The sequence below is a fragment of the Sciurus carolinensis genome (assembly GCF_902686445.1).
Source record: "Sciurus carolinensis chromosome 19 unlocalized genomic scaffold, mSciCar1.2 SUPER_34, whole genome shotgun sequence".
NCBI lineage: Eukaryota > Metazoa > Chordata > Mammalia > Rodentia > Sciuridae > Sciurus > Sciurus carolinensis.
In genome coordinates, this window is record NW_025920112.1 from 5,990,568 (window position 1) to 6,012,323 (window position 21,756).

Below are 21,756 nucleotides of genomic sequence, written 5' to 3' on the forward strand. Positions count from 1 at the left end.
AGAAGTTCATTAACACACCCACATATCCACAGAATTTTGCATTATTTGACACAAAATTTGAGATATCATAAGGTCCTTATATCATATTTCATTTTTTCATCTCTTCGCTACCATGTATTTCAATAGGAAAGAGAAGTTAAATGTCCAAAACTATGCCTTTAAGAGTTACCTCTCAATAGGAATGGGGGTTGCAACTTAATTGCTTCCTAATTTTATCCATTAAATTTAAACAATTTACCTGACTACCTCAACTAATGAAACATTCAAGAATTAGCATTCAATGAGCTATAGTTGTACCAGAAATGCATGTCAAGGTGACATGTGCAGAAGTCATGGGGGTTCCCTGAAGGTCCTTCTGCTCTAGCAGGGCACATGCAGCAGTGAGAACCAGGCAGCTATGGGACACAGTTGGTGGATGGGGCTTGTGTTCTGGGTTGGATCATGTGACAGCAGGTCAAGGCTTTCTGCATCAACCAGCACTGGGGTGCACACTGAATCCTAAAGCAAGCATTCCCTTGTCTGAAAACATTAGGAAATGTATTTATTCATTAATTATGAATGCTTAGGCTTTTGTATTTTCCTAGGTAGTAAACACACTTATATATTTGTCCTCTAATTACTTACAGATGAACAAACTCTTCTTGTAATTTGGAATTTAATCATTGACTGTGATTTGTATGAACTCTTTTGATCTGATATTACTATATTAGATTTCTTGGATAAATTGTCAGTGAGTATATGTCATTTCCAATTAATGATTTGCAGAGCAAATGCCAGTGAGGACACTGAAGTTTTTGAAACAAATAAACTGTGTAAAAGGATGAAAGATGGCCACAAGGTGCAAGGGGACAAGTACATAGGTTTACATTATGATGTCCAGAGTGAGAGGACAGTTGACATGGGTGAGACTCTGAGGCCAGACAATTTCAGTCTGTTTCCTCATCTTTTTCAGGCATGACACATATCATTAATATTACAGAATTAAAATGTGTGGGAGGGTTGGGTCCCGGGCACAGGTTCACCCTCAGACATAACAGATGACTGGTAGTTAATGTGGCTGAGGAAGGCAGGTCCTCTTCCCCAGTGGGTGGATTTGACTGTCAGGATACAGGGTGCCATAACCATAGCCCTCTGTTTACTTACCAGACAAGGAGGTTCTTCTTTTTCCATGTTCCAGATGGAAAGAATTATTACTGTGATACTCTCTATAATTCTGGTATAACTGCCTTAGGATTTGATTTTTGCATATTTCTAATGCAATAAAATTGACACAGATGTGTACCACAGACTTTCCATATTTACTTCACTCATCATCAAATAAGACCACTGAATGAGATCAAATGAGGTGAGTGCATGTGGTCTCCATGTTTCATTTGTGAAGTTTCCCTCTTTGAAACTGTGAGATACAGCTATTGCAAACAGTTTGGTGAATCATAAAAGTATATAATTTTAAAAGATTTCAATAAAAACTTGAATTATATTCATTCATTATAGATGTATTTACTAACATTATACATTTTATGAAGGATAGATAGAAATGTTGTTGTAAATAAAAAAATATTTCATAAGATCAAGTATCCAGGACAAAATAGATGTCATTAGAGAAGGCAGTGTGACTTGTAAAGCACAGCTATGAAGAGCATTGTACATAATTAAGAACCTGAATCATTGATATTAGGATAATGCTGAAATGCATCTTTATCATTTCTCTGAAAGAAACTGTCTTCCCATGATTTTCCTCACAGCTTCCTTTACTTGTTTGTTCCTGAGACTGTAGATGAGAGGATTCAAGAAAGGAGGAACCATGGTGTAAAAGGCAGAGAGAATCAAGTCCTGGAGTGTATCAGAGTTTGCTGAAGGTCTCAGGTACACACCTGTAACGGAACTGAGGAAGACGGACACCACAAGAATGTGAGGGGTGCAGGTGGAGAAGGCCTTCCCTGGGGCTCTGTTGGGAGATTTCAGCACAGTAGAAAATATGCAAATATATGACATGGCAATAAAAATGAAGACACCACCACAGAGCACCACAGCAGACACAAGAATGAGGACCTTGTTAATGGTGGTGTCAGAGCAGGAGAGTCTCAGCAGAGAGGGGACATCACAGAAGAACTGATGGACCAGGTTTGACTGGCAGAAGGACAGTTGGAATGTGTTCCCAGTGTGCACACCTGCATACACCAGGCCACTGAGTAGGGAAGCCAGGGTCATGCGGACACAAAACTGAGGGTTCATAATGAGAAGGTACTGGAGGGGCTGGCAGATGGCCACATAGCGGTCCCAGGCCATGATGGAGAGAAAAAGAAGTTCAACACATGCACAAAAAATGACCAAGAAGATCTGGGTTGCACAACCAGCCACTGAAATGGCCCTGTTGCCAGTGAGAGAATTGACACAGGCATTGGGAACAGTGATGGAAATGAAGCACATGTCCAAGATGGACAGGTTCCTGAGGAAGAAGTACATGGGTGTGTGCAGGTTCTGATCAGCTGACGTGACAATGATGATGAGCAGGTTTCCTAACAAGGTACTCAGATATGTCAGTAGCAATACCATGAAATAGAGGAAACTCAGTTTCCAGCCATCAGGAGAGCCCAGGAGGAGAAATTCTGTTACCATGGTGGAATTTGCCATGTTCTGCAAATTCTGAATGACTGGAAAGATAAAGAGGTAAAAGGGGAAGCAAGGAGTGATTAATGCAATTACTCTACATATCATGTCCCATGTTTTCTTGTACTTTGCAGTTGCTTTTCTTGCAGAGGCAAAGGTCACTCCTGGTTTTCTGATACATTTAATCATTTCTGAACAGAGAGCACCTCCCCATGCATGTGTGGAGCTCTGAAGCCCAGGGTCTGTGTGTGACCTGCAGGGTTGTCTTCAGCTCCTCTATCATGCCTCCCTTGACGTCCTGAGACTCCCCTGCAGAACACCTGCAGGTGATGCTCACCTCCTCTGCTGCAGGGCCACCTGAGCGACAGTGTGCTCTTAATGCTCTGTCATTTAGTAATCTTCTTTCTCTTCCACAAATACAGTTTCAGTGTAATTTTGCATTGTTTCCGCACTAAATTATTCAAATTACAATTTATAAATATTTTAAGTAGGAAACTATTCACAGTGTCAGAATATTTATCATTATGAATATGAAAAATGTTTACTCATGAGTAAACAATCTCTAAAAAGCACACATTCCCATTTCAGGCCCACTGGTCCAGTGCTGTGGTGATCTGAGGTGACTGACTGTACCTGGACTCCTCTCAGTCCCACACTCTCCCCACTGATCCCAGGATGTGGCTGGTGCTGTCTCCTGGCCACTACCCTCAGCCAGACCTGCTGCAGCCCCCCTGGGGCTCTGTTTTCTTCTCCAACTGATCAGTGTATGGTGTTTAAAGCCTCCAGCTTCCAACCCTTCTGACATTTTCCTAACTCCTACTTTTTACCTTGATATGTTTTCACCCTGTGTTCAGCACCATGAAACTAAATATTCTATTATCTAAACACTCATTTCTCCTCTTCTTGTTGACACCATCCTTTATATTCCTTTTTTCTCAATGTCATAAGTATACAAAATGATACTGAGTGTTTACACTGAAAGGAGGATTTTGCTCATAGTTACAGCACTTCTGCAGCATCTCAGACAACTTCAGTCCTGAGTCACCTACATCATGATTTCCTGTGCCCTCTGGAAACCTGGACCCTCCTCAACACTGTACCAGGTTAACCACACTTGCCCTTAGAAAAGTGATCCTGATGAGGCTGTCTGGGCTCCTCTGGAAAAATGTGTGTCCCCCACTGTCACGTGTGGGTGTTCAGACAGGTAGGTTTTTGATAATTTAACAGCCAGTGTGAAATACATGTGGTCCTATGCAGTCTAATTGCAGTCTTTGTCTCCCCATCCCCATTCATCCCTGGCACAAACCTGACTTTCAGCCTGAGGGAGCCACCTGTTCACTGCTGATGTCTTTACAGTGAGCTGTTGATTTAATTTTTCCATTTGTAAGTACTGGACTTTAAAAGACTCTCCAATGCAATCTTTCCTCTGAAAACTTCTTCATAATCTGTAATTTTCATTCCAATATTGTGAAGTGTTAGAAATGAACATGTTATACTACGTTTTCCTAAATCCATCACCCCAGGTCACTGGTGCAAATTACTTTATTCTGGTCCATTTATCATTCATCATTTTTTCTTTTAGGGGCAAGTGCATGACTTTCTGGAGAGTGGTTAATGAACTAAAATACCTGGTTGTTTTGTTGACTGACAATTCACCTGGACTGAATTTCTTTCTTCTTCTGATTGACAGATGAAGAACTCCCAAGCAGGCTCTGCCCCTTCTTCACTGCTGTAGCACACACAGTGCAGGCTAGGGGGAGGTCATCAAGCCCAGGGGCCCGGGTACTTGCCAGGTAAGTCTTTTAAAGTAGTGCTCTCTCAACAAATATAACTCATGACACAAATGTGGTCACAGGTATTTCAGATCTTGAGGTTTTAAAGAAGAAAAATATTGGTATTTTCAAATAATGCGATTACTGTTGGAGAAATAATACAATAATACAGTGTGTAAGCATGTAAATACATATGACAAGTTCACAAGGCGATGGGTGATGAGACAAATCCATATCAAACACCCTGCAGCCTTTCACTCTCCCTACTGACCTCCAGGCACTACATGGGTTATTGCTGATCAACCCCAGGCAGTTGTGTCAAATATAAGATGGAAAATTATCTATGGGTTTAGGATCTGGAAGCTGGCATAGAACAACGGAGACATGTTCTTAGTTTTAATTTTTTTTTTATCGCTAAACCAATAATGTTGTTTTTTCCAAAAGAATTTAGTAAATTCTCCAGTAAATCATTTGAATTGAATCAACTTAATAGATGTTCTTCTTTGCTTATGTGGTGTAACTATGACTTACAATATTCCTTTCTAAATTTGACTTACTTTTTTCATGGATCAGTCTCATAGGAAACTTCAGATTATGGATGGAATAAAATAAATATGTGAATTACCATCTAACTTTTACAGGCACTTAGAGTATACTTCCAGATCTACAAAATATGATTAATTTATGAATCTAGATTTTTATTAACCTTTTTATATGTTCTACTTAGTTATACATGGCAGTAGAATACATTTATGCATTTCGATAAATCATACAAAAATGGAGTACAATTTTTCACTTTTCTGATTGTACATTTTGTAGGGTCACATAAAATTAGAAATAAGCTTTATTTTCTGCAGTTTCACCTCAATCACTTTGGAGTATTTAAGACTACATTCTCTATTAACAGGTGAAAAGTGCTTGTTGAAAATTTCCTCAGAAAACAAAAAGATGGGGCATAAATGCAACCACATTCTGGTAGCATGAGGTTCTGGAAAATAAGTAGGAGAGGAAATTAGCATGTGTTAGGGTCAGAAATTTGAAGAGAATTGTTTCCAGTGCTTTCTTTGTAAATAGATTGCTTGGGTTTTCCCTTTGGATCCTTCTCTTTATAGTGCTTAAGATATGGTAAATCAATTTCATGTAAAAATGCAAGTCCTGCTTTGGTTCTAAGACACAGGAATTAATTATTTTCTAAGTTACATTTTTCAGTATTAGCAATTATCACTTAGTGTTATTGGTCAGTCATTGAGGAAAGCCAAGGCACACTTTATTTTGACCTTCAAAATGTGCCTCCAAAGGCTGCATAACTCTGTTTTTACATTTTTACCACAGAACACACATATGTCCTATAATCACAACTGATATAACTTTAATATAAAATATAAAAAAATTATTGAAATGATGACATAATTGTGATCAGTAAAAGCCGAGATGATGAATTCAAAAACGCTGAGATTGATGAATTCAAAATGCTTCAATGAAAATTGTGTACAATGCCATACATTTTTATTTCCCACAGCTACTAATGATGTGAACGTATGTCATTTGCATAAATGAATTCTCATCTACCTTCCGGTCACCTGCAAGATATGTGGCATTTTGTCTTCCTTTTTCCTTAATCAGTATGTACTTCTTTGAGGCCTCTCAAATCTTTGCAGATAATTGTGTGCATTTTCTGAGTTTGCTGTAAGTAGAAGTAATGTGACAAGAATAACTTTAAACTCATTAGAGCAGCAGGAAGAGCTATACATGTCTCACTTGCAAATACTGTGCAGACACACACCATACTGTAGATATGTTTGATACTCAAGCACCTGATATCATAGCAAATACCACAGTGTTTAGAAGACCTCTCTGTGCCTGCTGTTCATTGCAGATTTAACCCATCATTCCTTCCCTGGGCTGGCTGACTCTCCAGAGGGGACTGCAATATGATGGGCAGAACAAAACTGAGGTTCAGATTCATTTAAACTCAAAGGTCCAATTACTCACTCCTAAGTGTTGTCTGTTCTCCAATTGAGAAGAGAAGTGTGTCTATCCTTGGCTTCTCCCATCAAGTGTGTCTGCACCACAGTGGATCTATCCAGCAAGCACAGTGCCATGTAGGATGTGGGGAGCTCAGTTGTTTCTGTTTTATGTGAACCTGGTGCCTTTCCAGTGGGAGCCGGACCCCAGGAGCCCAGAGCTCAATCTGCAGAGGCAGCCAGAGGGGTGAGCACAGCACTAGACAGCAGCATCTTCAGAGCACAGGGGAGAGGACCTGGCCACATGCCAGCACACACAGTGGATGACACAGGGGAGTCCTCTGCTGGGCATCACCCTAAGTCATTGCTGAGAAGTGAGTAACATTGAGAAGAGACTGGTGGGCTCACAGTGTATTCTCATCTTAGCCTCCTTCACCTCAGTGTGAGTTGGGGGTGTTTATGGGGATCAATTAACATTAAGGAAGATGAGAAACTCACTCACTCATGAACCTGACAGGGAGAAACATCTAACACTGTCTGCATTTCAGCAACAAAATTTCTTATCGCTGAGATGAAAACCACGTGACATAAAGTTAACTGTCATAACAGTTCTTGGCATCAAATCAGTGCTATTTACCTCAGGACAAATTTGTAGAACTTCCAACTACAACGTGTTCACAAATACTTTTACTACTTCAGGTGAGCCATCTAATCTGTTACACAGAGTTGTTATTATCTCCACTTGCTGCCACTGGAAAACATGAAATATATTGTGTATGTTAAAATGTACATATGTGTGAAATTTCTTAATGCAATTACTTAATGTATGATTTTTCTGGTTTAACTTAGCCTAATAGTTTCAAAATTAATCCACTTGTAGCCTGTATCATTTGTTCATTCCTTAAGGATGAGAGCTATTTCTTTATGTGCACATGCCTGAAAAATTTTAATCAACACATCAATTTGTGGATATATTTTTCTTCTTTCGGTTAACATAATGGGAGTGATTTATTGGTTCTCATAAGTTTTCCCATCTTCAATATTTCTGGTTCACATTCTTCAGTCTCTATGATTATGTCAAGAAATTGTGGCAGTCAGACTCACATTATTGTTACCAAACTACATTATGCAAAACAAACAAAACAACAAACAAAGAAACAAATAACCCCAATAAACAAAAGAGAAATTCAGATGGGTGAATCATATTTTGGCTCAGGATTTCAGAGTTTATTCATCATTGGACAATTCCACTACCTTGTTCCCATGGTGTGGGCACATGGAGGAAGGACACAGCAGAGGGAAGCTGCTCAGGATGTGGCTGCAGGGAAGCAAAGACAGGGAAGGGAAAAGGGGCTGGAAGGAAGATGACTGTTTCAAGGGCTTAACAACAGTGTCCACCTTCTCCAGCAATGACCCCATATGACTAATGCTACCACCCAATCACCTCATAAAAACCAAAATGACTAATTAGTTTGTAGCTCTCACAACTCAATCATTTTACATTTTAAAATTCCTGCCTCTATTCAGGAAATCTTGGAGACACCTCACATCACACTTTCACTGCTGGTTCCCAAAATCTCATGTCCATTTTTCATTGCAAAATGAATTTAGTCAATCTCCAAGGGTCCATAGTCTTAACAAGTCCAGCATTGCCCAAAAGTCAAAGTCAACAATCTCACCTAAATCTGAAGGCAAACTCTGGGTTGTAAGCTCCTGTAAAAATCAAAACAAGTCTCATAAATGCAATGTCCACTGTCAGAAAGTAAACCTTCCCAATCCCAAAGCAAGTAAGAGGGCTACGGAAAAAAATAGGAGGGGTCAGAGTAAACCAAACCCAGCTGAGCAAGCATAACTCCACCTCATATAGCATCTAGTACTCCTGACTGAAAGAAGTCTTTTCAAAGGGCTTGAGAATTCCTGCTAGTTATACAGCACAAGGGTGTTTTTTCATTTGGTTCTCTATGCAGGCTTAGGTTTCCCTTGGTTGAGAGTTCATGCTACTGCTTCTATCAATTTTAGAGGATTCCATTCAACTATGACTTCACTTTCTGAGGTTCAACTATTATCCTGTCAAGGGCAGGCTACAAGACTCATACCCTGTTACAACTGCCTGGAATCTCAGGCCTTTCTGTGGAATGATGATGGAAATGTTCATGAACTTTTACCTTGAGCACCCTGCAGTCCTGCAGGGCCAGCACCAAAAAAGTAATGATAAAGCCTGCTGCCAGCTGACACCATAGTTTGGTCCCTGAAATTACTGCCATGGTGGTTTCTGAATGTCTTCCTTGTCGAATATGCTAATCTCACTTGCCTGGACCCCTTTGTAAGTATGGAGGCCCCATGAGACTTCTCACTAGAATGTTCCCTTCTATATCCTTGTGTGTGCAAGGATTGTGGTCTTGGAAATGTCTTAGAGGCCTTGAGACTCCTTCACATTGTCTCTTTGTGAAATACTTGGTATCTCTTGAGGGACTGTAATCTCTTTACAACCACAACTTCCCTGGCCCCAGTGTTTGAAATGATCACTTTAAATTCTGATGAAATCTGGTTTTTAACTCTACTAATATAAACATCTGCTTTCATAAAATGCTATATGTCTATGGTATTGATATAAATATTCTGAAGGTTTTATAAACTTGGAAAAGTATAATAATCCTAGTAAAATATTCTCGGTTTTGAATATGACTTTAAAATGCTCTATAGAATCAGTTACTACATTGTCTTGTTGGTGGCTAAAGTCCAAATACATTTCTAACTATTGATTGTAGTAAGTCTTTGTCTTCTGTAGTTTCAATTCCACAAAGCACTGACAAGCCTTATCACAAAAAGTCTCTACCATGTACTCCTAAATATAATGTCCTTATAAGGGTAGACCTGATATTTCAGAAAACATGGCTTTCCAAAATATATCTCTGACATGTTTGGTATACTATAAAAAATCTCTTCTTTTGTTTCACACCTAGTATACGATGTAAAATTTTTGCAAAATTCTTCATAAGTTCCATGCCACACCACACTTTCATTGTTTTCATTATTGGACACAAGATATGAGATATCATGGAGTCCTTATATTAATATTTCCTTTTTCCATCTCCTTTGCCACCAGGTCTTTCAATATAAAACAGAAGTTAAATGTCTAAATACATGCATCAAAAGACAACTTTCAAAAGAACTGGTGTTTGAAATTCAATTTGTTTCTAGCTTTATCCATTAAATTATCTTTAATATACCTTACCACCTTAACTCACGAAAAGGACATGAGTTAGAATTTAGTTAGCTACAGTGGTGGAGGACATGCATGTCATGTGGAGTTTGCATAGTTCAACTGGGATTCTCTGAAGATCCTTCTGCTTTAGCAAGGAAAATTGAAATGGTGAGAACAAGAAAACATGGGAAACAGTTTGTGGATGAAGATTGCTTGCTGGTGGCATCCTGTTAAGCAAGTCAAGGCTTCCTTTATCACCCAACACATGGATGCTCAATGGTTCCTCTTGAAAGTATTCCTGTGTCTGAAAACTTTAAGATATGCCATTATGAATTAATGTCATGTATTTCAGCTTTTATATTTTCCTAGGTAATAAATGCACTGTTGATTTTCTCCACTTATTTTGTATTATTGTTCTGGTGAGCAACATTTTTTTTCAGAATTTGGAATTTAATATATTGAGTGAGGTATTGTGTGAACAATTATATTCTCATTTTTTATATAAGTACTCCTAGATAACTTAATGTTGAGCATATGTCAGCTATAATTAATTATTAGCACAGTATATGTTAAAATGTTTGAAGACAAATATCTTTTTTGGGATGATGAACTATCACAAATCATGTTCAGGGTCACACACCTGCATCCCAGCAGCATAGGAGTCTGAGGTATGAGGATCTTAGGTTTGAAGCCAGCCTCAGAAACTTAAGGAAACCCTAAGCAACTTAGGAAGACCCTGTTTTCTGTGATAAGACACAAAAGGGGCTGTGGGTACCCCCTGGGTTCCATCCTTGCTGTAAGAACTGCAACAAAATAGACTGCCACAGGTACAGAGAGGGGTTTACTGTAGGAACTCCAGTAAACTGAAAGAAATGGTGAAGGTAACAAGGGTCCAATGCTCAGACCAGACAGTTAGATTCTATCTTTCATAATGACCAGACATGACTCATTAGCATACTCATTACAGAAGTGAGGTGTGTGTGAGGAAAACCCTCTGAAAGATAACATACAACTCAGTGCCAGTCCCGAAGTTACGTTTCCACCACTGGGTCTCTCATGGACATAACAAAAGACTGACAGCCATCAAAGGTGCAGGGGAGAAACCCAGGAAGTTCTTCCCCAGTAGATGAATTTGACTATAGGGACATGAGGGTTGAAACCTTTGGTTTCTGTCTTCTGCATGGACAAGGAGATACTTTTTCATGTTGTAGATGGGAAAAAAAACATTACTGTGATTCTCTCATCATTTTGCTTACAAATTCTTTAGAAGTTGAGATTTTTATGATTTTAAAATAATTAAACTGACACAATAATGCATCGCAGTGCTCACAAATCTGTTTGACATTTCTCTGAGTAAGAGCAGATTATGTGACTGTAGGTTATCACCATGTTTTATTTGTACAGGTTTTCTCTGTGACAGTATTGTATACAGGTACAGGGAAGTATTCAAAATATTGATACTATTGATAGCATTCAATATATATAAACACAAATGATTTTAGATTAGATAGTGAATTGTATTTATATTTGAAACATTGATAAAATTACAGATTTAATGAAAGATACATGAAATGCTATGGTAAATCACAAAATTATTGTTTGATAAAATAATTCAGCTTCTCATAAGGTATCATTAGAGTAGGCAGTGTAACGTGTAAAGTCCACATAAGAAGAGCTCTTGATCTTATTTATCTCCACTCAGTGAAAGGAGCATAATGGTGAAATGCATCTTTATCATTTCCCTGAGAACAACTGTCTTTTGATTACTCTCCTCACAGCTTCCTTTACCTGCTTGTTCCTGAGACTGTAGATGAGAGGAATCTAGAAGGGAGGAATCATGGTATAAAAGGCAGAGAGAACCATGTCCTGGAGTGTATCAGAGGTTGCTGAAGGCCTCAGGTACACACCTGTAGCAGAGCTTAGGAAGATGGACACAACAAGTATGTGACGGGCACAGGTGGAGAAGGCCCTCCCTGAGGCTCCAGAGGGTAATTTCAGCACCATAGATAATATGCAAATATATTACATGCCAATTAAGAAAAAGCAACCACCCAAACCACCACAGCAGAGAGGAGAATAAGGACCATGTTGCTGGTGGTGTCAGAGCAGAAGAGCCTCAGAAGAGAGGGGACATCCAGAAGAACTGATGGACCACGTTTGACCTGCAGAAGGACAGCTGGAATTGCTTCCAGTGTGCACACCTGCATACACCAGGCTGCTGAGCCAAGAAGCCAGGGACATGAGGACACAAAACCGAGGGTTCATGATGATGTGGTACTGGAGGGGCTGGCATATGGCCACATAACTGTCCCAGGCAATGTTGGAAAGAAAAAGAAGTTCAACACATGCACAAAAAAATGACCAAGAAAATCTGGGTTGCACACCCAGCCACTGAAATGACCCTATTGCCAGTGACGGAGTTGACATAGGCATTGGGGACAGTGATGGAAATGTAGCACTTGTCCAAGATGTACAGGTTCCTGAGGAAGAAGTACATGGGTGTCTGCAGGTTCTGGTCAGCAGTGGTGACAGTGACAAGGAGCAGGTTCCCTAACAACATACCCAGGTAAGTCAGAAAAAATACCATAAAAAATAGGAAACTCATATCCCAGTCATCAGGACAGCCCATGGTGGGCTTGGTCATGTTCTGGAAATTCTGTTTAATTGCAAAAATAAAGAGATAAGAGAGAGTAAGCAAAGCATGATTAATTGCAATTCCTTTTCATTTTTATGTCCAATGTGTTTGCTTGAATTTGCAGTTACTTTCCCTGCAGAGGAAGGGTCACTCCTGGTTTTCTGAGTTTTTAATCATTTCTAAGAAAAGTGCACCTCCCAGTGCAGATATTTAGGTCTGCAGCCCTTGACCCTGGGAGTGGTCTGCAGGGCTTGTCCTCAGCTCCCCTATTATGCCTTCCCTTACCCCATGAGAGTCCCATGCAGAGCACTTTCAGGGGTTACTCACCCTCTCTCCTGCATGACCACCTGTGTGAGAGTGCATTCTTCATTGCTCTGTAATTCAGTTAACATCATTCTCTTCCATGAATCAGAATTGACCAGAATGTTTTAGCACTCTCTATTGTGTTAAAAATGTTTTTACTCAGTGTTTTTGCACCTTGACATTTTATTCTTTTATATCTAAGGATATTTTTCTTGTTCTTCTTGACACCTTCCATTATATTCTCAATAGCATCATAATCTTTTAAAGACGTGTTAACTCTATATTCTAAAAGAAAGTTTGTGTTCATAATTAGATCACTTAGGAAGCAGCTCACACCAGCTCAATCCCAAGTCACCTACATCATCATTTCATCTGCCCTCTGCAAGCCTAGGTCCTCCTCAGCACGTTGCCTTGTTAATCACACTCTTCCTTTGAAGAGTGACCCTCCTTCTAAGGCTGTCTGGGCTCCTCTGGAGATGTGCATCTCCCATGCTCAGGGGTTGGAGGCCACACACGGGCAATTTGCTTTTAATTTCACAGTCAAGGCAAAGTACAAGGGGTTCCCTCCTGTCTACCTCTCATCTGTGTCTGGTCCCCTTCTCAACTCCTCCATGACACAAACCTGAAGCTCTTTCCTGAGTGACCTCCTCTTCAGAGCTGACAGAGACTCCTTTTCCTACTAGACCAAATGATTAGAATGTGTTACACTTGAAAGGAGGCTCAAAGGCACCTTTTCTTCTGAAAACTTACTCATAATCTCTAATTTGTGCTTCAACTTTTGTATTTTGTTTAAAAAATTATGTATTATACTAAAGTGCAACTGATATGTATGTGTTTATTATCCACACAACACTGTGCACATCTTTGAATTTTTGATCATGTGATATTCATTTTACATATTTAGTAGCAATTACCTGACATTCTGCAGAGTAATTAAAAAATAAGTCATATCATCCCAAATTGCAGGTAATGAGTATGTGTTCATCACCCCCACAACACTGCCACACATCCTGAATTTTGGACAATGTAGTTTTCATCTTTTTACACATTTAGTAGAAATATCCTGACTTCCTGCATAAGAAATAGTAAATAATTATATTGTCACATGAATGACTAATCAGTAGGGTGTACTGATTTTATTTTACTGATTTACAAATAAAAGCCTTGCAAATAGGCTTTGGACCATCTTCACTCCTGTAACAGATACACCTCAGGCTGGCTTGAAATAATAAAATCCTACATGTACCCCATGAATTTGTAAGGTCAAATCTAAAGCTCTAATTGATCAAAAACATTACTGATGACATAATTATGGTCTCAGTTATTCCAAACACTGCGTTTTAGGGGAATAGTATATTATTCTTCTTATATAATTTACTCACTCCTGAGTGTCACATGCTATCAACATGAACAAAAAAGTCTCTACTTGTTCTCTCCCACCAACTATGTCTGCAGTCAGGGTGGAACTGTCCAGCCAGCACAGTGCCAGGAGGGATGTGAGGAGCTCAGTCACCTCTGCTTTATGTGAACCTGGTGCCCAGCTAGAGGATGCAGGACCCTTGGGGGGACCAGAGCACAGCCTGCAGAGACAGGAGGAGGTTGGTCATACCAGGAGGCAGTAGAATCTCCAGAGCCCAGGAGAGAGACCTGGTCACATGCCAACATACACAGTTGATGACAAAGGGGAGTCCTCTGCTGGACATCACCCTACATCAGTGCTGAGAAGTGAGTAGCACTGAGGAGAGGCTTGTGGGCTCACTGTGTGTTCTCATCTCTGTCTCCTTCACCTCAGTGTGAGTTAGGGGTGTTTATGAGGATCACTTAACATTAGGGTGGTGAAAACTCTCACTCACTCACCAAACTGCAAGCAGGAAATTTCTAGCACTGTTTGGCAGCAAAATCTCTTATAATTCAGGTGAAATCCACATGACATAAAATTAACCTCTGTAACACTTCACAGTTATCAATTCAGTGTATTGTTCTGCACAACTCTACAATTTCCAGCTTCATGTTGTTCCCAAATATATTTATTACTTCAAATGACCCTTTGATCCATTACACAACATTGTCCATATTATCTCTAACTACAGTCACTGGAAAACACTAAATGTGTTCTGTATCTTTGAATTTCCATATTTGTGAAATTTCATATGAATAAATTTATTTAGTATGATCTGATCTGTATTCTGACTGAAGTTAGCCTAACATGATTGAAATTAATCTACCTTATAGCATGTACCATTATTTCATTACTTAAGGATGAATGACATTCCATTAAGTGTATATGCCAGAAATATTTTAATCAACATGTGCACTGGCGGACATTTTTTTTTCATTCAGCTCATATAAATCAACTGATTTATTGGTTATCATATCTTTTGCCATCTTTGGCATTTCTGGTAAACACTTAACACTCTTTAAGATTATGTTGAATAATTGTGTTTGACTGGTTTGCATTGTTGTGAAAAAAAATTACTGGATCAAAAATAACAAAACAAAAGAGCCCAGTGCACTGGTTCATTCCTTTAATCCCAGTCATTCGGAAAGTTGAGTCAGGAGAATCCTGACTTCAAAACCAGTCTCAGCAAGAGCAAACAACTAAGCAAGTCAGTGAGATGATGTGTCTAAATAAAATACAAAAGAGGGCTGGGGATGTGGCATAGTGTTTGAGTGGCCCTGAGTTCAATCTCTGGTACTAGTAAAAAACAAACAAACATCAAACAACAACAAAAATCCACACTTCATACAAAAAACCGACTCTGATCAAGGAAAGCACATTTTCACTCACAGATTCAGATTTTTAGTCTATCATCGTCCAGTTTCATGACTTTGTGCCCATGGTGTGGGCACATTGAGGAGAATCCAGCAGAGGGAACCTGCTCAGGAAGTGGCTGCCAGGCAGAAAAGACAGGGAAGGGAAAATGGGATGCAAGGAAGATAACTGCTTCCAGGACTTGACCCCTGTGGCCACCTCCTCCAGCAATACCACCTCATGCAGAAAGCTGCCACCTGATCAATTCATCCTAACTAGGATGGATTGGTTAGGTTGTTGTTCTCAAATTCCAATCATTTTAGCTTGGAAAATTCCTGCCCAAATGGAAGAACTTTGGGGAGATATCTTACATCCAATCCACAGCTTTTCAACACCAGACCTCCAAACTCATGTCCATGTAACAATGCAAAAGATTTTAGCCCATCTACAAGGGTCACTAGTCTGAACAATTCCAACATTGCTTCAAAGTGCAAGTCTAAAATCTCACCTGAAACTGAAGGTAAACACTTGGCTGTGAGTCCCTGTATAATTCAAAAGAAAGTTACTTATAGTCAATTACCACTGTCATGGGGTCATCCTTCCCATAGCAAAAGGGAGCAATAGGGTCATTGAAAGAATGCCATGGGTCTGAGGAAATGCCAAACCCAGATGAGCAAATATATCACTCAACTCCACCTGTAATTCCTCACAGAGCATCTAGGACCCTTGACTGTGAGGTGTTATTTCCAAAGGGTTGAGAATTTCTGCCTTTTTGACCTTGCCAGTTGCAGAACACAGGAGTTGTCTTTTATGTTGGCTTTCTCTGCAGACAGCAGTTTTCCTTGGGTGACAGTCCATGCTACATGCACCCATTAATTCCTGGGTGTTCCATTCCATCTTTGGCTTTATCCTCCCTGCTTCACATATCACCATATCAGGGGCAGCCTCCTGGTTCTCAGACCCTGCTACAGTTTGCATGGTCTTGCAGACCTTTCTTTGAAATGACAGTGGAAACATTCATGACCCCTTAATTTGTGCATCCTGCATTTCAGCAGAGTCAGCACCACAATAGATGGAGCCAAAATCAGCTGCCATCTCACACCATAGTTGGGTCCCTGAAATTACCGCCATGGTTGTTTCTGACTGTTTTCCTGGTTGAACATGATAAACAATTTCCTGAATTCCCTTTGCAAGCAGGGTGGCCCACGACACTTCAAGGGAATTTTCCCTTTTACATCTTTAAGTATGTCAAGGCTGTGGTCTGGCACATTCCTTAGATGCCCTTCGGCTCTTTCCTAATATTTCTGTGTGAAATCCTTAGCATCTCTTCAGGTGCTGCCATCTTTTAAGAAACACATCTTCTTTGGCCCCACATTTTTGCTGCTGTGATTAAATAACCTGACCAGCACAGCTGTAGAAAAGGACTATTTATGAGTTCATGGTTTCAGAAGCCTTAGTTCATAGAAGGATGACTCTATTTCTTGGATTTTAAGGTGAAGCTGAACATCATGGTGGAAGAGTGTAGAAAAGGGAAACAACTCACCTTTCTATCAGGAAGCAGAGTGAGTCCACTTGCCAGATACAAATATATACCCCAAAGTCATGCCCCAGTTCCCACCTCCTCCAACCACATCCTTCCCCTTCAGTTACTACTCAGTTAATCCCGGTCAGGAGACTAAATCACTGATGGGGCTAAGACATTTTCAGCCCAATCATTTGTCCACTGAATCCTCTTGCATTGTCCCACATGTAAGCTTTTGGGGACACCTCACATTCAAACCATTACAGATCCCTTTCAAGTTCTGGTACAATTTGTTTATTAACTCTACTAATATAAACAACTGCTTTCTTTTTTTAACAATGCTATATATCTATGATACTGATATAAACATTGTACAAGTTTTGTAAAACTTGGAAAATTCTGTTGGTTCTGGCATTATATTCTCAGTCATGAATATTACCTTAAAACATTCTACAGAAGAAGTTACTATATATCCTCTTGGTTACTAAACTCCCATCAAATTTCTAACAATGGGCTACTCTAAGACCTTCATTCTACAAAACACTCAAAAAACAATCACAAAAAAGGCTCTAACAAGTACTCTTAAATATAGTTTCTTTAAAAGGATAGACCTAGTATTGCAGAAGAGCTCTCTTTCCAATGGATATCTTTCTCCTAACTGAAATTACTATAAAAATATCTTTGAGTATAACTAATACACAAAGCAAATGTTTTTGCTACATTCTGCTGAAGTTCCATACCACACTCACACATCTACTGAGTTTTGCATTATATGACATAAGATGATAGATATAATGAAATTCTTATATCAATGTTTCATTTCTTCATATCCTTTGCTACCAGAAATATTGATACAAAATACCATAAAACACACATTAAGTATCCAACTGCTTTCATTAAGAGGGATGCCTCTCAATAGAACTGGTGTTTGGATTTGAGTTCTAATCCATCCCACTTACGGATTCTTGATTTTACTTCTTGTACCTTAGCAGTCTTGTTAAGAAAGTCTGGTCCTAAGCCAACATGATTAATTGGGCTTAACTTCTGTTGGAGTCAAACTAAGAAGCTGGTTCTGAGCAAAGGAAGCAATCAATAACATGAAAAGAGAGCCTACAGAATGGAAGAAATATTTACTGCATGCACCTCAGAGAGAGCACTAATTTCCAGGATATATAAAAAACTAAAAATCTTAAAAAACAAATAATGCAATCAATAATTGGATTAAAGACCTAAACAGATACTCCACAGAATAAATACAATTGATCAACAAATACATGAAAATAAATGTTCATAATCTGTTGCAATTAGAGAAATATCAATCAAAACCACACTAACATATCATCTCATTCTGGTCAGAATGTCAATAATCAAGAATATAAGCAATAATAAGTGTTGTCAAGATGTGGTTAAAGGGTACACTCATACTTTGCTGGTGAGACTGCAAATTGCCACAACCACTATGGAAAGCAGGATGGAGATTCCTCTGAGAATTTGGACTGAGCCCACCATTTGACCTAGGTATGCCACTCCTCAATTTATACCCAAAGTACTTAAAATCAGTACACTACAGTAGATGTCACAGTGACATGAATGTTTAAAGCATCTCAATTCACAATACATGAATTATGGAACCAAACTAGATATCCTTCAACAAATGAACAAATAAAATTGTGATATACATATACACACATACACAATGGAATTTTGTTCAGCTAGGAGGAAGAATGAAATTATTGCATTTGCAGGTGAATGAATAGAGTTAAATAAATGTCATGCTAATCAAAATAAGCCAATTCCAAAAAAAATGCTGAATGTTTTCTCTGTTGTGCAGAGGCTCATCCATAATGGTGGGAGGGCTAGGGAAAAATGGAGGAAAATTGAATTTGGCAGAGGGGAGTGACAAAAGAGCTTGTATGGAGTGGGAAGGATAGTGGAATGAGACAGACATTATTACCCTATATACATGTATGATTGCATAACCAGTATGATTCTGCATCATGCACAGCCAGAAGAATGAGAAGGTTTGCTTCATTTATGTACATCTAGCCAAAATGCAATCTGCTTTCATGAAAACTAATTATAACAAATAAAAAAGGTACCATCTGTGCAAAAATATAAAAGTTGCTGTTTGTAATTTAATTTGTTTCTAATGTTATGCAATGAATTTAACTTTAATTTACCTAACTACCTTAACTCATGTAAAACTTTCAATATCACTCAGTAGGATTCAATAAGCTATAGTTTAGAGAAAATGTGTAAAGGTGGAATTCACCTCATTTTCCCTGAGGGAACTTCTGCTCTAGCATGAAACATTGGAACAGTGAGAACCAGAAGCCATGGTACAGCCAAGAATGTGTGACAATATTTTGGTTCAGAGAGAACTGGTTGTAAAAGTATCTGGGGGTTTGGGAATTCTATGAGAGAAATAAGAATATATGAGTACTGGAATGAGACTAATACAAAATAAATGTTGCAGCATCTGGAACATGTAAATGAATATCATGATTATGTTAGAATGCAGTAAATGTTTTACAAGGAGGTTGTAAGAACTAAAAAGTTGTTCCCATGACAAGGTTGGTGATGGCATGGCCTCGATTTGTGAATATAAATCTTTAAGAATATTAGTTACACTGTCAGAGGTATCAGAAATGTAAACACAAAACTTAGTTTTTATAATGTCATAGATAACACTATAAGATGTTGTTCAGATATCTAATGTCATCTGATTTTTTAAAATACCTTTTCATAGGCTCCTCCATGTTTGGAAGAGTTCCCTTTACTTTTGTCCCTTAGGTCTAGATAATCATACTAGCAAACACACATTAAATCTGTCTACGTAGGGGAATAGGAATTTGTATTTAAATTTAGTGTTCAGGTTTTGCTTTTAAACATCCAGCAGGCCACTTTTACCAGTCTTAAAGTAGGAAGGAGTACTGGGTTTTTACTTTAATGGCTATAACTTTGCAATATTTACCTCTACCATTTAATTGGGGTCAGTAGGAGTAATGGAAGTTAGCCCTACATCCTGTAAATTCTATAGGTGATGGCCTAGTATCTTTAAATTAACTCAGGTTGTTCTATTGAAAGTTGTAATTTGTAAGGCACTAATGGACAATAGTTATAAAGTTTACAAGGAAAGTACAAAATTGAATTATCAAGAGTGAAAACACATTTATTTCATATAGTAGCTATGAACCAAAACATAATTTTTATAATCTCAAATCTTTATTTCAAACTTTACTTTGAAGAACACCAGCTTAGTATAGTGTTTTTTCTAAATCTTATATTTTAGAAGATTAATATACTTGGAAGATGAAAAAATATCTAGTATAGAAAGAAGACTGCAATAGCACCACGATCACACTCATGTCCTTCAATTAATCAAGTTTAGCTTTTGAATAAAAATTCAGGATCTTTAGTGTAATGTAGCATTCAAAACTACCAATTGTTGTACAATCAGTAATGTACAGATCCTAATTCTTTTAAAGCCAGGATTTCTAAATAAAACTTAACAGACATTAGAAATTATTGTGATAGAAAAGAGCACATTTATATTTTGAGAAATCCTTGTTACTTCAACACATAGATGATTAAACTTTGGTTTATATTAGTGCATTAATATTTGACCTTGGGAAGAACCCTTAAGTAACATCAACTAATTGTGTTAATTAAATATAACCAATAAAGTTGCACACAAACTTTTTGAGATTCACTCTCCACAAACTTTCTCTAATTTACTTAGATGTTTTGCAGCTTTTGCTTTATCACATGAAAGACTTTCACATCTAGAATCATTACTTTTTTAAATTTATTTTTATGTAAACAAATGTGATACATGTTGTTTCTGTTTGTACATGGAGTAACAGCATACCATTTGCATATTCATACATTTACATAGAGTAAAGATGTTTGATTCATTCCTTTATTTTTTCCTTCCCCCCATACCTTCCACCTCTCTTTTCCGTCTATACAGTCCCTCCTTCCTCCATTCTTGCCCCCTTCCCACCCCCCATTATGTGTCATCATCCACTTATCAGTGAGATCATTTGTCTTTTGGATTTTTGAGATCCACTTATCTCACTTAACATGACATTCTCCAATTTCATCCATTTGCCTGCAAATGCCATAATTTTATTATTCTTTATAGTTGAGTAATATTCCATTGTATATATATACCACAGTTTCCTTATCCATTCATCAATTGAAGGGCATCTAGGTTGATTCCATAGTCTGGCTACTGTGAATTGAGCAGCTATAAACATTGATGTGGCTGTATCTCTGTAGAATGCTGATTTTAAGTCCTTTGGGTATAGGCCGAGGAGTGGGGTAGCTGGGTCAAATGGTAGGTCCATTCCAATTTTTCTCAGGAATCTCCACACCGATTTCCAGAGTGGCTGCACTAATTTGCAGTCCCATCAGCAATGTATAAGTGTACATTTTTCCCCACATTCTCTCTAACACCTATTGAAGCTTGTATTCTTGATAATCGCCATTCTAATTGGGGTGAGATGGAATCTTAGTGTAGTTTTGATTTGCATTACTCTTAATACTAAAGATGGTGAACATGTTTTCATATGTTTGTTGATTGCTTGTAGATCATCTTCTGTGAAGTGTCTGTTCATATCCTTGGCCCATTTGTTGATTGGGTTATTTGTATTCTTGGTGTAGAGTTTTTTGAGTTCTTTATAGATTCTGGAAATTAGTGCTCTATCTGAAGTATGAGTGGCAAAGATATTCTCCCACTGTGTAGGCTCTCTCTTCACATTGCTGATAGTTTCCTTTGCTGAGAGAAAGCTATTTAGTTTGAATCTATCCCAGTTATTGATTCTTGCTCTTATTTCTTGTGCTATGGGAGTCCTGTTAAGGAAGTCTGATCCTAAGCCAAGAAGGTGAAGATTTGGACTACTTTTTCTTCTATAAGATGCAGAGTCTCTGGTCTGATTTCAAGGTCCTTGATCCATTGTGAGTAGAGTTTTGCTCAGGGTGAGAGATA

At 38.5% G+C, this 21,756-nt stretch overlaps 1 protein-coding gene across 1 annotated transcript; it reads right to left on the minus strand.

Annotated features, from left to right (window-relative positions):
- Window positions 1-1,701: 1,701 nt before the first annotated feature.
- Window positions 1,702-2,634, minus strand: LOC124973543 (olfactory receptor 14C36-like). The gene has a single exon (XM_047537423.1). The coding sequence runs from the start codon at window positions 2,632-2,634 to the stop codon at window positions 1,702-1,704; it is 933 nt and encodes a 310-aa protein (XP_047393379.1).
- Window positions 2,635-21,756: the final 19,122 nt, after the last annotated feature.